The sequence below is a fragment of the Ctenopharyngodon idella genome, chromosome 12, assembly GCF_019924925.1.
Source record: "Ctenopharyngodon idella isolate HZGC_01 chromosome 12, HZGC01, whole genome shotgun sequence".
In the NCBI taxonomy this organism is placed as follows: domain Eukaryota; kingdom Metazoa; phylum Chordata; class Actinopteri; order Cypriniformes; family Xenocyprididae; genus Ctenopharyngodon; species Ctenopharyngodon idella.
Window position 1 is genome coordinate 24,181,803 of NC_067231.1, and position 14,517 is coordinate 24,196,319.

Consider the following 14,517-nt stretch of genomic DNA (forward strand, 5'->3'; position numbering starts at 1 on the left):
GAGATAGATATGACAATGTAGAAGAGCCTGGATATTTATTTGCAGACATTTAAGCACAATGCATTTATCTCTGGCCATTTTGTGCTGTTTTCAGGGAATCACCTCAGATATACAGTACACTATACTATTCAAAATAGTTTTGAAGTTTTTTTTTATTTTCCAAATGTTTTTGGAAGAAATATCTTATGCTTAACAAGCAAGCCGGAATCAGAAATACAATAAAACAGTAATTTTGTGAAATATTAAAATATTTGTGTTCTATTTTAATATATTTTAAAATTTTATATATTTGTTATATATTTTCAATATATTTGATAATTTGTTCCTGTGATGGTAAAGCTGAATTTTCAGCATCATTATTTTAATACATATTTTGAGAATACATTTTTGATCTTTTTTTTTTTTTCAAGATTCTTTAATGAAGAGAAAGTTAAAAAATAACAGCATTTATTTGAAATATAAATCTTTTGTAATATTTTAAATGTATTTTACTGTCACAATTTCTTTCAAAATAATAATTATAAAAAATCTTACTGACCCCAAACTTTTAAATGGTAGTGAATTTTTACAAAAATATATTTAGGTGGTACCATGTTAGAATTATGGTATCTATTTCAATTTCAGTGTATTATATAATGCCTTTACAGTATTGTTCCAAAGAAGCTTTACAAAGAATTAGATAATATAATAGTGTTTTAGATATACCATGGTGCTGAATGATTACCACATTATGTACCATGGTATTGACATGGTTCTCCAAAGTACTTAAAAGAATACCATGATACTGTTATGGTGTATGTCCAAACCATGGTACTCCTTTTCTATAGTAAAATTAAATAAATAAATAAAAAATCATAGTCTAAATGCATTCAGCTGTGTTGCTCGTGTGGGTGACAAAGAGTTTAAGCTCTGTCCCTTTAATTAAAAGTGGCAAAATATGTTTTTGCAATTTTCTAAGCTACACCAAATCAACAATGATAATATCTTGATATGAAAGAGGATACTGTAAACCCTGTGTAATCGCACGCCTCTACAGAGAGATGTGAAAATCTAATGAAAGGACTCTAATGAGAAAAGAGTTGGCTGGCTGGTTGGAGGTTAAAAATAAAGCCTGAATATGTCAAGACTCTAGTGAAGATTCCAGAGTACATTCTCTGAGGACAGGGTTAAGAGGAGAGGGCTAAGGCCAGTTATTTTTGTGTCCACTGAATCGTATGTTTTGTTGAGGAGGGAAAAGCATGCACGTCCCCAGCTAAAGTTTGAGCTTGAGGTATGTGGTCTTGACATAGATGTAAAGAAGAAGAGTGAAAAAGAGAGAGAGAGACGGTGGAACCAGAGAACCTCTCCTCTGTCAGTAACTCTAATTATGTAATGCTGAGAGATTTTAAGAGCTCAGTAATGTGAAATACACAATGGTAGAGGCTGTTTCAGAAAGAGTGGGCTCTGAATTGCCTTCTGGAATGGAGAGAAGGGAGGATAGATATGTCAGGGGAGTGATAACTGGGAATGGAAACGTCCTCCTTGTACTTACGGTCATACATATTTTCTACTCAAAACTACATTTGCTGCATTACTAATTGAGTGACAACGTTTACTTCTTTATGTATTTACACAACCAAATGGCGGTTGTGAAAAGAACACTACTAAATTTCATCACTATTGACTCTACAGCGCGAAGGCAAAGCTAAAACTTTACTAGCTGAAAACAAAACTAGCTGACACAATATTGCCAGTTACTTTTGTTTTACCAACTAAAATAGTTCCAAACAAAGAAACAGCTGAACTATTAATGTCTCTCCAAGCAACACAGGTGTTGAGTGAATGATTCAACGACTCACAAGTCTGTTTTGTTCCTGAATCTGTGTTTTTAAACAAATCGCTTGAGTGAATAATCCAATGATTCACACATATCAGTCTCTTTTATTCCTAAATGAATGTTTTTGAATGAATCACTTTAATGAATGTTTAAATGGTTCATTCATAAGTTTATTCATAAGTCGCTTTTGTTCCTGAATCAATAAGGCTGTGTCTGAAATCGCATACCCTCCTGAGTAGATACTTATTTTGAATAAGTAATTACTTCACAACCGCTAAAATAGTATGAATGTAATCCAGACGTAGTACATTCACCATGCTGTCACTGTCATGTGACCTATCAGCATCACTTACGTCACTTCACTGCCATTCACAAATCCTCTCCTGTGGCCTCATGGGATAGTAAAGTGTCCATCGTATTTACACTTCAGAATCTCGCCGGAAGAAGCAAGTTAATCTGGGTCCTTTTTTTCTACTCTTTTATGAATACTGTGAATTCGGACATACTTCTTTTGTCACATACAATATAGTAGGGAAGTATGCAATTTCGGATGTCACAATATGACTTGCAGAAAAGTCCCAGTGCTGTTGGATATCAGCAATATTGGAACATCACTCAGCTAATCCACTTTGAAGACCATAGCTAACTGTTGTATAATTCAACACCTCATCATATTATATTGATTTATGAGCAACTCTTATGAGCCTGTTCTTTTTAATCATTTAGTCAAAAAGACTTGCAAATCAGTCATTTGCTCCCTCAAAAGTGCTAAAAGAATTATAATGGTATCAGAATCGTTAAGTGGAATTTGAATCAGAACATGATTCAAGTTCCAAAGAGTCATGAAGAGTCACTTCAACCTCAGTTTGACTTTGAATGAAGTTGAAAGTCACACACACAGTCCCGTGGCATTTTTATTGACCTGGACGACTTTCAAGATTGTAAACTGTGTGTAAAGTGAACATTTGCATCTTTTCCCCAGTGTCCAGCTGTGTTTGGACCACACTGAGATTCTAGCTGTTACATGAATAAAACTAGACTGTTCTGTTGGCAGATATCAAGGTCTAAAGTGGTGGTCTGTGTGTAAAACTCAATGAGAAGAGAACCGTGGGATCCAACTTAAATTTCAGGCACAGCTGGCCACCGGATGACTCTCCTGGGCTGGCAGGACCCACTCTAATGTTTTGTCTGTATGTTTTCTTTGCTGGAAACCATGAGAACCACACTTCAGATGTGACAGTAAGGTGGCAAATGAAAACTGACCAGCAGGTTTTACGACCTTCTCATAACTCTGCATGAAGATTCTATAAATCCTGAAATGCAAATAATATCTATAATAAAATTGCCAAACCATTCAGCAGTAAATAACACATAATATAAGGTCTCCAGAAACTTCTTTTTATGTCAACATCCGATCAAACAGAGTCATATTTGTCTTAAGCAACACATTCCTGCAATATTTCAAAGGTCAGGGTTGGTTATTTGGATCAGGCTCTGGAATGGAGCTCTGATTCAGACATGTGGAAAACAATGATGATTGTAGCAAACATCTAAGACTCTGAGGACCACTGTGTACTCAATATAGTCAGGAAGGCTTTCACAGCCATGATAAGAAACCTGAAAAGAAGAGAGAACTGGGGATTTCAATATTTACTTTTTGCATTACTTTCTTTGGCACCAGACAGGATAAGAGAACAGTCAGTCACTGAAGGGGAAAACTGATGTGATGTGGTGTTAGATGTTATTTGGGAACCAAGATTGAAGGTTCAGAACCCACTATGAGCAACATGAGCTGTCAAAACTGTGTTTCTGAGCAAGGCATTTGTATGGAGTTGCTCAAGAGAGACTGTTGCTTTAAGTCTACTGTCAGTTACTTGGGGTAAAAATGTAATCAAAATGACTTGCATGCAACCTACAAATGAGTCGGTAAGATTTTTTTCATGTTTTTGCTCACCAAGGCTGCATTTATTTGATTAAAAAATACAGTAAACGCATACTATTATGAAATACTATTACAATTTGAAACAACTTAACATTTTTAAGATATTTAAAATGTAATGGCAATGCATTTCTTATTGTTTTCAATTTTGAAAACTACAGAGCCTGTAATGCGGGTACGAAAAATGTACAGTATATAGTGGCCACGAATTAACTATTTGTTCCCACGACTTAATAATACGTCAGCATGTTTTACTAATTCATTCCCTTGTTTTAAGTAAATCGAGCACACAATATGATTTGTTCCCTTGATTTACTAAATCATGGCCACATTGTACTTATTCGTTCTCGTTTTAGTTAAATCAAAACGAGCGAACAAACTAGTTCAACGTGGCCACGATTTACTAAAACGAGAGAACTAATTCTTAATTTGTGGCCACAATATTTTTGTCATGTGCGAGTCTTTATAGTTCGCAGTTCTGCTTAATATTTTAAATCATTATACATTTTTTCAGGATTCTTTGATGACTAGAAAGTTCAAAAGAACAGCATTTATTTGAAATATAAAACTCTCATAACACTGTAAATGTTTTTACTGGCACTTTTGATCAATTTAATGAATCCTTGCTGTATTTAAGGAAAAATTTGTGTTTATTTTTTAAATTTATTAAGAAATTTTAGAAGAAAAATCACAGACAAAACCGATACTCAACTGAACTATAACTATAACATATAATCTTCATAATAACATAGCTCTCCATTATGTCTCCATTGCTCTGTTTATATTTATCATAAGCATGTTTTCAAAATCGCATAACTCACTGTTCTTAGGGATGCACCTACATAATCTCAAGTGCATCTTGTACTGTAAAACATTCCGACTACAGAGCAGACTTTGATTTATAAGTAAAGAGTTTGAAGTGTGTTTTTGAGGAGAACACCAATGTGTTGTTTATAAGAGCAAACACGTTCCCCCTCTGAATCAATAAACCCAGATGCTGTGTATATACTTAACAATGAGTCTGCTTGCCTGTGGCATCTGTTTCTGAAATGTGTGTTTGTACTTCAGAAGAACATGAGAACTACAGCTCCACTGTGCTTTGGTAAACTCAGGGAAGTGTGGATTGAAGATCACTTATCAGCGACAGCCCTCAAGTGGACCTCTGAACTAAACAAACAAAAGCAAGGTGTCGTGTCCACTGTCTGCAAACTGTCAGAATCATGTCGCACCTGAGCAGAAATCAAACCGGTTTACAATTTCAGTTCAACAGATGTCTGGAGCACTTAAGATCGCTGATGAACTGAGCTTTGTATTATACTCATTATTAATGTTTTCTAATAAGACTAACAAGGATTACTACTACTATGATTAAAGGTGCATTCACTGCTTAAATCAAACCTTAATGGTCATATTTAAAGAACACTACACACAATGTCATTTTGTTTTCATGAAACAAGTTTTTCTCTAAACTTCACATCTACGTCAAAACACTATAATCATGCATGGTAAATATCAAATTGATTAGTGCTAATAAAGTTACTTCACTAAAGGGCAATTTTACTATTTTCTAGCAGTTCAGGGATTATTGATTTTTTTTTTTTTTTTTTTTTTTATCCAGACAGGCAACGTACAAGAGACAATCAATTCTAATCATTACAATCATTATGGTGTGTTCAGCCTAACAGAGAGAGGTGAGTGAAGCAATAATAGTGACGTATAAGATGTCAACTAAGTAGGAACTGTCAAGCTGTTCTGACACTAATCTTGCAGTTTGTCTTTTAAACATCAACATTTGAATTTAGTTTAATGGTTAAGCAGCTTCTAGAGAAGGTTCTGGGAGATCTAGGTGTATCCGACTAGACGAGGAGTGCTGGGAAAGCTCTTCCTCATGCTCATGCATTTTTCCTGATCCAGGAACAGAGAGTTGGCCTTGATTGACAGGTCATGCTCCAGAGCAACTTTCGTCTTTACCAGAGTCTGCAGAGTCTTCTCGGCCTCCATCAATCTCTCTCTCAGCTTATGAATGGTGTCTTCAATCTCCCTCACCTCTGTAATCAACCTGAGAGAAAGGTAAAGACAAGGAGAGCAGAGCTTTTTGCGTCTGGTTTTACAAAACATAAGTTGTCTGTATATGTATCGAGACCTTTTCATGGCAAATAACATTAATATTGCTGACTCGTGACTTTAGAGACTTAAATAGGTTACCTATGGTGAGGGTTGTCTCTGCAGAGTTCGACGTTGGGTCTGCGAGACCTCTCTTCCAGGCGGGTTTGGGCCACTTTAAGTGGGTTCTCTTTGTCTCGGATTGCCTTTTTTAAAGCTTCAATCAGCATCTCGGTCTGGAAGATTTCCTGAAGGGTCTAGAAACAAGAAAGCAAGAGAGAGAAAGAGAGTTGATTGAATAAGTGACAAAGTCACTTATTCTCTGTGTCTGACTTCTTGACCCTTCTCAAAGTTAAAAACGGTCCAGTCAGGTACACTTATTTCTACTCTATATATCATAATTGACAGTCTAAAGCACTTAAATCTGAAATTAGGTTGGTATTGCTCTTTTCTGGGCAAATTTCCCACCCACCCACACTGCCATGCCAGGACAAAGTGGAGAGAGTAGAAATTTAGAAATTGAACCTCAAGGTAAGCAGAACAATTTTATATTTTGTATTTTATTTTATTTTATTATCACATTTTTATTTTACAATATTCTATTTTATCTATTTTTTTTGTTTATTTTTTCATGGAATAAATTTCTGGATTACTTAATAGAGTTCAAATTGGTTAAATTTATTAATATGATTTAATTGATTCTTTACAGAAGATGTAATTCTGCAAATTGTCTTGCTATTGTTTGCCAAGCTATAGAGTAAATTTGTATAAAATATTTATGAAACTTGAATAAAGTTGTTATTTTTGTTTTGTTTTTGTGCACAAAAACTATTTTAACGATGTCTTTACTACCTTTCTGGACCTTGAAAGGTGCAATGACGTTGCTGCGTGGTTCAAAAACCCTCGGATTTCATCGAAAATATCTTAATTTATGTTCCAAAGATGAATGAAGGTCTTACGGGTTTGGACATAGGGTAAGTAATTAAAGACAGAAATTTCGTTTTTGGGTGAACTAACCCTTTAAAACGCCTTTAAACTGATCGATGTGTAAGGGATCTGAAAGGGCTTCATAGTTACAGAAGGCCCATATTATCCACTTAAATACATAATGGTCATAAAAAAATATTCTAGTTACAGAGACATCTCTTACATAGACAAACAGTCCCTCACAACCACATTTTGATGTAATCTCAATTTGACCAATCACCATCATAAATGAAGGTTGTTTATTGGTTACCTCATGCCTCTGATAACAGCCGTCAAGAGCTTAAACATTATGGACAGCTGACAGAGCTTCTTCATGCCCTTCATTAACCTCCTCTACAATAGACTCCAGTGTTTAGAGCTTCCCGTCTACTTCTTTATACAGCATACACAAGCAGGCAAGGAAAAGGCCATTTATTTTCGGTCCTGTCCAGTCAAAGTGAAGTAAGTAAGGAGGAAGATAGATTCTATTATTATCTATGACCTTGTCACTCAAATCTCTCTCCAGGAGAAGAATGTAGTGTCATTCCAGTTTGCATATCTAAAGATAAAAGTATCCTTTCAAAAGTGACTGAAGGAAATGGATCATTTTAGTCTGACATACATTTATGCATTGATTGATTGATGCACATTACAGTGTAGATTGTTTTGTGAACCTGTTGTGACCCCCTTTTTAATGCAAAAACTTGACTAACATCATACTTTTTTGTATCTATAATAATAATTCTATGTGACTGTTTTGACTATTGACTTCTTTATTTTGCAATTTACAAATTCCTGCTTACATTAAACTATAACATATCACGCCTTTGGGACAACTAACAGCTAAAACTTGAATTATTAGCCAGTTTTCACTTGATTTGACTTCCTGAACTAGAACCGAAATGAGCGGTTAAAAGTAATGACGTAATGTTCAGCATCCTGTGGTTACCTTGGCCAGGTGAGTTTGCAGACTGTTCTTGGTGTCTGCCGTCTCAGAGATACGGTTGGTGAATGACACGTTCACAGTGTTAAACTGGTTCCACATCTCGTTTGAAGTGGCATTGAGCAGAATCTCAATCTCATCACGGAGTTTGTGAGATGCGGCTCGTTGACTCTGAGAATGCAGGATGTTATCGTCGGTGAACTTCGACCAGGAGTCTGGAAGGCTGATACTGAGGAGACCATAAAGAGTGTAAATGATAACATTTATATATACTTCACTTTTTTTAAAATAAAATAGAACTCACGATGGGTCCAGGCGATCAATTCCTCTATAGTAGCTGATTCCATCAGAGGTGTTTCTGAGATGGTGACACCTGTCATCGATTCTCTGTGCTGTGACCTTGTCACTCAAATCTCTCTCTAGTTCATGCTGTGCTGCACGATTCGACCTGAGGATATTAATCAGTATAACCACATGCATTGTGTTTCAAAGACACCTTGACCAATTCTTCAAGTATGTCATTTAAAATTGACCATTAGAAAGCAAAATTGTATCTTAGGGTTATTTAGAGACTCACGCTAGTTGAGCAATAGCTCGCTCTAAATGTCGCCTCATTCTCTCCTGACATGACTTAATCACCTCCACTTCCTGCAAAATTGCAAAATTAACTTTAGCCAAAAATAGAAAATATGACTACTCAGCATTTTTTATGTGGGTTCATGGATTGATTTATAATTGTGACATAAAACACAGCTAACTTGGAAATCAGTTGCCTAGGACAATGATAAGCTATGTACAGTTTGTGGTCATTATATAAAATATTTGACCTCAGATTGCTCAGAATGGACTCTTTTCACATTTGGGGGGTTTTTAGAAGTGGAAGTTGTAATAGTTGGGTAAACTTCTATAATGGTGAATGAGAATTACAACAAATATATTAGGTTTTCTTTACATTCCTACAGCAAAAGAAAAAAATGGCAAATTTGCCACAATCTACTCGACCTATGTTTTGTTCATCATTCTGAATCTGATCCGTACAAAATCTTTGACAAAAACGTGATTTTCTCAGCTTTTTGTTCAAAATGTTGCTTTTTTTATGAAACTTACCATACATTCAAGTGCTGATAAAAAAGAATGCATGAAGCTAGGATAAGAGGAAAGAGTTAATTGAAAATATAAAAAAACTTTGCGGGAATTTTCTGAAAATGCATTATCACAGTTTGTGAAAAGAGTCCACTGACCAATCAAAATCACATATTCCAGAGAGCCATGTATTACATTTTATGTAAATAGAAAGGTAATTGCTTAAGAAAGCCCCTCGCAAAATCCTTGATTCATTATTTGAGCTTGTTTTTTTGGTTTCAGGTGTTATGTGTTTAGATGAAGGCTTAGGTGACCTCACCTTAATCAAATCTTTCTCTACATCATCATGAACCAGATCAATGGACATCCGTTTCTCTCTGTGGAACAAACATTCCTGAGACACCTGGAGAGGGAAGAAAGAGATTAATGTAGATAATTCAATATCTATTTTATTATTTTATTATTTTATTTTATTTTATTTTATTTTATTTTATTTTATTTTATTTTACAGTGTTCAGATCAGATACACTATGGCTGCAAAGCAAAACCGAACAACAAATGGAGTATTAATGAATACAGGACGTTACATACACATCCTCACTCAAAATGTGAACGGAAACAGAAACGGAAGCTCTAGTAAGCAATCACATCACTATGGGAACGTCTTGTGATCATTCTCGTGGTTAGTCCTGCGAGGTGACGACAGTGGCACTACACTAATTTGGAACACATCCAGCACAATAGTCACCATGTTTTGGCGTGGTCTCTATAGAAACAGTCTCTTACTGTGACTCAGACGGGTAACTCTGTAAAGACAGAGGTGGAACACATTGAGGTCATTGTAGATCTAGTGCTCAGTGTGATTCAGTGTGTATATCTTACACCCCACTAGGTTCTGTTACCAAGTTGTTTCTAACAATGGGTCACCTGACACTCAACTGTGGGCTTTTCTATAGTTACTGGGTCTTTAGCTGTCACCGTGACCCAAATTATGTGTGCAACTGACAACAGACCACTAGAGCTGTGCACTGATGGGAACACTGATGGAATATTTGTTACAATAGTAAAAACATGAAATGGCCTTTAGCTGTTTCGTGAAGAGGTGAAATTATATATATATATATATATATATATGTATGTATGTGTATATATATATATATGTGTATATAATAAATATATCACCTGCAGTGGCCCTTCTGTCTCAGCTAGTGCTCTTTCCAGCCTTCTTTTCACATCCGTTAGAGCTGATATCTCTGTCACCATGTTGTCTATCTCATGATTGAGCTCGGACCTCCAGAAGCTGATGTCGTTCAGTCTTTCTCCGATGTTCTTGCTAGTGGTGTCCTGAGTTCTGCGAGTCAGCTGGTCCTTATCCTGAATCAGTCGAATCGTGTCCCTCCGAAGCCTTTCGGCACTGTTCCGGGACGACTCTGACTCCCTGTAGTTACTTTGGTTAGACTTGTACCAGTCCTCTGGCATGTATCGTGTACTGAGAGCCGTCCTATTAGAGGGGTAGAACATGGTTTTGGCCCGGACTAAGTCCAGGTTGTCTCTTTGAAGTGCTGATACAGTCGGGATAGCGCTGCCACTTCTAAAGTAAGAATTAGTCCTCCAGGGCATGTTTGAATTCTGGTTGAGGGTAAGGGCTGGCTGGTGGCTCCTGTAACTGGATGCCGTGGTGGATATGGCTGGCAGGAAGTGGCTGGTTTTGGGCCGAGCATAAGTGGCCATCTGGGTGGATCCAATTAGCTCCATGTGTCAATCAATTAGCCACCTTTTCCCTGGGAAATAGAACAAAATTTGCTTTGGAATATGTGTACTGTGGTGAATATTCCTGGGTTTGTATCTCCGACATGGATATTTGGGCATCGGGCCCTGATATCAGACTGCACTGAGGTGAAAATGTAAAATAGGGCAAATGCAGTAAAAGAAAGAAAGAAAGAAAGAAAGAAAGAAAGAAAAGAAAAACTAGCCCTGGTCACAGTACAGTATATGGAAATATTATAGATATCAAAGTATTTTAGTTTAACCATTTGAATATGCATTCTGTTAAGCTTTACTTAATTTTTGTTAATGTTATGAATTAAAGTTATAACTTGTTACTTATACAATGCAAGGCATTGAAAAACATTTATATACGCTTAGAACAAGTGATGCTCTTTTTTTTTCTTTTTCTGTTTTTTTTACACATTCTATTAATTTGCTTAGCTGTTAATTTACTTAAGTGCTGAAAGAGACAATATGCAAATATTAGGCTAATTGTAAGTCGCTGCTAAAATGAACACGTGCAAATGCAAATTAAACATTGGGACAGAACATTTGCATTGCATCGTTTTATATTAATATCTTGTCCAAAATGCGCCAAATTGCATCAAAGAAAAATCAAACTGACTAAATAACTCGAGCAAGATAATCTGTAAACATCTTTATAGGCTATATGATATTAAATGAAAACGTTGTAAACTCACCGTGTGTTTGAATCTCGTCTGTCACTCGCATGAAGCGCTCGTGCACATGTGTGCGGTCTGTACACCGTTGACAGGTGTATGCGCGCACCTGTATGCAGAACTGTGGAGGACTTTACGCATGCGCGAGAGATCTTGAACGGCACTGTTGTGCATTATTGATAGACAAGCCCTTCACCAGTCGTCATTCCGCGAATCACTTCTCTAAGAGCTCAATCGAAAGCACAGTTATTCAACACTACTTCAACACTAACCAATAGCAACCAAATGCACTGGTAGACAGGGCTATTCGAGATCTCTCTCTCTCTCTCTCTCTCTATATATATACACATACACATTAAACGAATGATAGGCCAACGTTAGTTACCTGACATTTACATACATGTATATATTAACATATAGATACACATCATTTGTATATATGATTGAGATCACATATGAGATGATATATTAATATATATGATTGAGATCACACACACACACACATATATATATATATATATATATATATATATATATATATATATATATATATGTTTTTTTTTTATATATATCTTGGGTGAAAGGGTCCAATATATCTGTCTTGATCATCTTTGTTTCTGAACACAAAATATTCTCACTTCATGCTTTCTGGGCAATCATACCCCCTGGTGAGTTATTGCAGTCTCTGTCCAGAAACCATTCAGAATACATGAACTAGCAGTAACATAGTTCAGCGGGGTCAAAGTGATCAGCTGTGGATGAACTGAGACAAAGGGTCATTCTGATCCTCTGAGAGACATTATCGTTTGGCATAGCTTCATGCCATTTAATGCCAAGCATGCTACTGAAAGTCCAATGCAATTTGTATTAATTCATAAGTGTTTTCATTTGCCACTGTTAAGAGTAGTGAGGGCAATCATCCTCAACTAATCATTCAGGGCTGACGTCTGAGAATGCAGATATCTCTGTGTCTGTAGTCTAATCTTTCACATATTGAAGCTGAGACTTCAATATGTGATTTCTGATTGTTTCAGTACCTTTTTTTTTTTTTTTTACTTTTGTCTCAACTGATCATCAAACTGAAGGTGTTTGGCATAATGAGACCGAGATCTATGTGCAGTGAAAATAGGCCTTTATGCATTTTTTTAGACTAGGAAACTGCACAGTTAATATTTCACAGATGAAATGGGCTCCAATTCTTGCCGCAGGGGTATGGCACATCTGGACAGGAAACAGCTGGAAGTGTGAATGTAAGTGTTGAGTGCAAAGCGAGTAGCACCTCTGCTGAACGCTGTACTGATGTTTCGTCCTGTCTAGAGGATAGTTATAGCATTACTGGTATTTGAAATGAAATGTACAGATGGACTAATGTAATTTCTCAGTATAGCCTATAAAGGCGCACACCCTTGAGAAACTCAGTACTATGTTGTATCATTCACGCAAACACAAAATACTATCATGGTAACACACATGACACTTAAATAATGCAATAAACATTAGTTAAACAACAAAAATGTGACATAAAATCCAATACGTGCAAAGAAATTATTAGAACAAAATACCTTCAAATGTGGTGTCACACAGGGAATTCTGGGAATGTCAGTTTACAGTTTTTCACTGTAAATTATTTCATTTGTTCTGTTTTACTGTATTTTACTGAAAATTACATGAATCTTTTATTAGAGCTTTTACAGTTTGTCCCTGTATATAGTATAGGAACTTGCTGTTATTAACAGTTTTTTTTTTTATTTTTTTTTTTCCGTAGCGTTTTTACAATATTTTACAGTTCAAGTTAGACTTATTTTTTATATTGTGAGATATTATTACAATTTATAAAATAACTGTTTTTATTTGTATATATTTTAAAATGTAATTTATTCCTGTGATGGCAAAGCTGAGTTTTTAGCATCCATTAAATGACAAACTTCTCTCTGGTGACATATGAAGGACTTCTCCAATCAAGAAACCCCACACTGTCATGGCTACCATTATTTGTATTTACAATCATCATCCTGAATGGAGGGAATCTGAGCTATGAATCTGTGAATTAGGTGAGATGACACCTTCTAATTATTGCATGGCCCCCAGTACCTCCACTCCCCCTCAATGAGTATGGGTTACAGCTGCCTTATCAATGATTCATTCAACAGGATGAGCGAAGACTGGCCTGTTTAACACAGCATGATCATCTGTGTGTCCTGTTACAGCCCAGGCTACGAGACACACACATGCGTCCAGGACTCAGGCTGGGTGTCGTGTGTTTTTCCTGTGCTGGGCTTCTGTCTCTCAGTTCTGAAGAGGGTGTTGACATGTATTAACTCATGCAAAAGGAAAATAAGTCTCTGAGTCTCAGTGTCATTCTTCATGGCCATTGAATGTAAATGTATTGATTTTTATTGAATTATTGTAGTGATTCTTTTTGAATAAATATAGATTGTTTTTTTATAAATGTATTGATGCATTTTGAATAAATGTACTGTATAGATTGTTTTTAAATGTATCAATGCTTTTTAAATGTATTGCATGAATGTAGATTGTAAAATATTGTAAAAACACTACAAAATAAACTGTTAATAACAGTAAATTTAAGGCCGTAGACGATGCACCTTCCTGGGCATCGTGCAAGATCCACCGCGGGTGTGGATGTCTGTAAGATGGATGGACCACTAGAGCATGGCAAGGCTGGAGACAGTGCACCTTCCTGGGCATTGTGCAAGATCTACCGCAGGTGTGGATGTTTAGAAGTCGGTGAACTTCCAGTGCTTCATCAGACCATCGTGAAGCCTGCTCAGAGTGCATGAGACAGCCTGGGTGAGGGGCGAGGTCCGGGAGGGAGCTCCGACCTGTTCCCCCCAGGCCGGGGAAAGTCTGATTCAACCATGACCCCGGATGATCTCCAGGGCACGTAAGGGTTTATATCTGCCCATCTAAGTATAGTGAAAGTGGGGAAGGTCCATGAGGGACCTCCAGAGCACCCCGACTTTAACCCCCCAGGCTGGGGAAAGTGGCTCGGATGATCTCCGGGGCACAGAAGGGTTTATAACGGGCCATCTCAGTATAGGGATGTGGGCTGTGGGAGGCCCCCCTCTCTCACCTGGAGGTGGTCAGGCCACCCCAGGAGCCCCTGCCAGCGGGGTAGGGGGCACGGATTGGCCCCCTGCAATGGATCACTGGAGCTAGGGTGCTGGTGTGAGCGTGGCAAGACCAGAGACGTTGCACC

General features: G+C 36.9%; 1 protein-coding gene and 1 long non-coding RNA gene across 2 annotated transcripts in view; one reads left to right on the forward strand and one right to left on the reverse strand.

The window, feature by feature from the left end:
- LOC127523631 (uncharacterized) overlaps positions 1–13,741 on the forward strand; it is a 71,618-nt gene extending 57,877 nt beyond the window's left edge. Inside the window, exons 2-3 of the long non-coding RNA XR_007932909.1 lie at positions 13,245–13,348; positions 13,448–13,741. This is a non-coding gene — a long non-coding RNA (uncharacterized LOC127523631). The remainder of the gene's footprint in view (positions 1–13,244; positions 13,349–13,447) is intronic.
- tekt3 (tektin 3) lies at positions 4,291–11,581 on the reverse strand. Its single transcript, XM_051914562.1, has 8 exons — positions 11,319–11,581; positions 10,033–10,631; positions 9,170–9,253; positions 8,345–8,415; positions 8,072–8,215; positions 7,774–7,996; positions 5,961–6,115; positions 4,291–5,814 (listed from the first exon to the last, which is right to left on the reverse strand). Exons 2-8 carry the CDS (start codon positions 10,603–10,605, stop codon positions 5,598–5,600), a joined length of 1,467 nt encoding a protein of 488 aa, XP_051770522.1. The 5' UTR covers positions 10,606–10,631; positions 11,319–11,581; the 3' UTR covers positions 4,291–5,597.
- Positions 13,742–14,517: the final 776 nt, after the last annotated feature.

What these genes read in the sequence shown, in the direction of transcription:
- tekt3 (XM_051914562.1), bottom strand. Translation starts at nt 10,605, where the DNA reads ATGGAGCTAATTGGATCCACCCAGATGGCCACTTATGCTCGGCCCAAA. An exon ending in TGCAAACTCACCTGGCCAAG is followed by an intron (nt 6,116 to 7,773) that starts GTAACCACAGGA and finishes TCTTGTTTCTAG; the next exon opens with ACCCTTCAGGAAATCTTCCA. An exon ending in AGAGACAACCCTCACCATAG is followed by an intron (nt 5,815 to 5,960) that starts GTAACCTATTTA and finishes CCTTTCTCTCAG; the next exon opens with GTTGATTACAGAGGTGAGGG.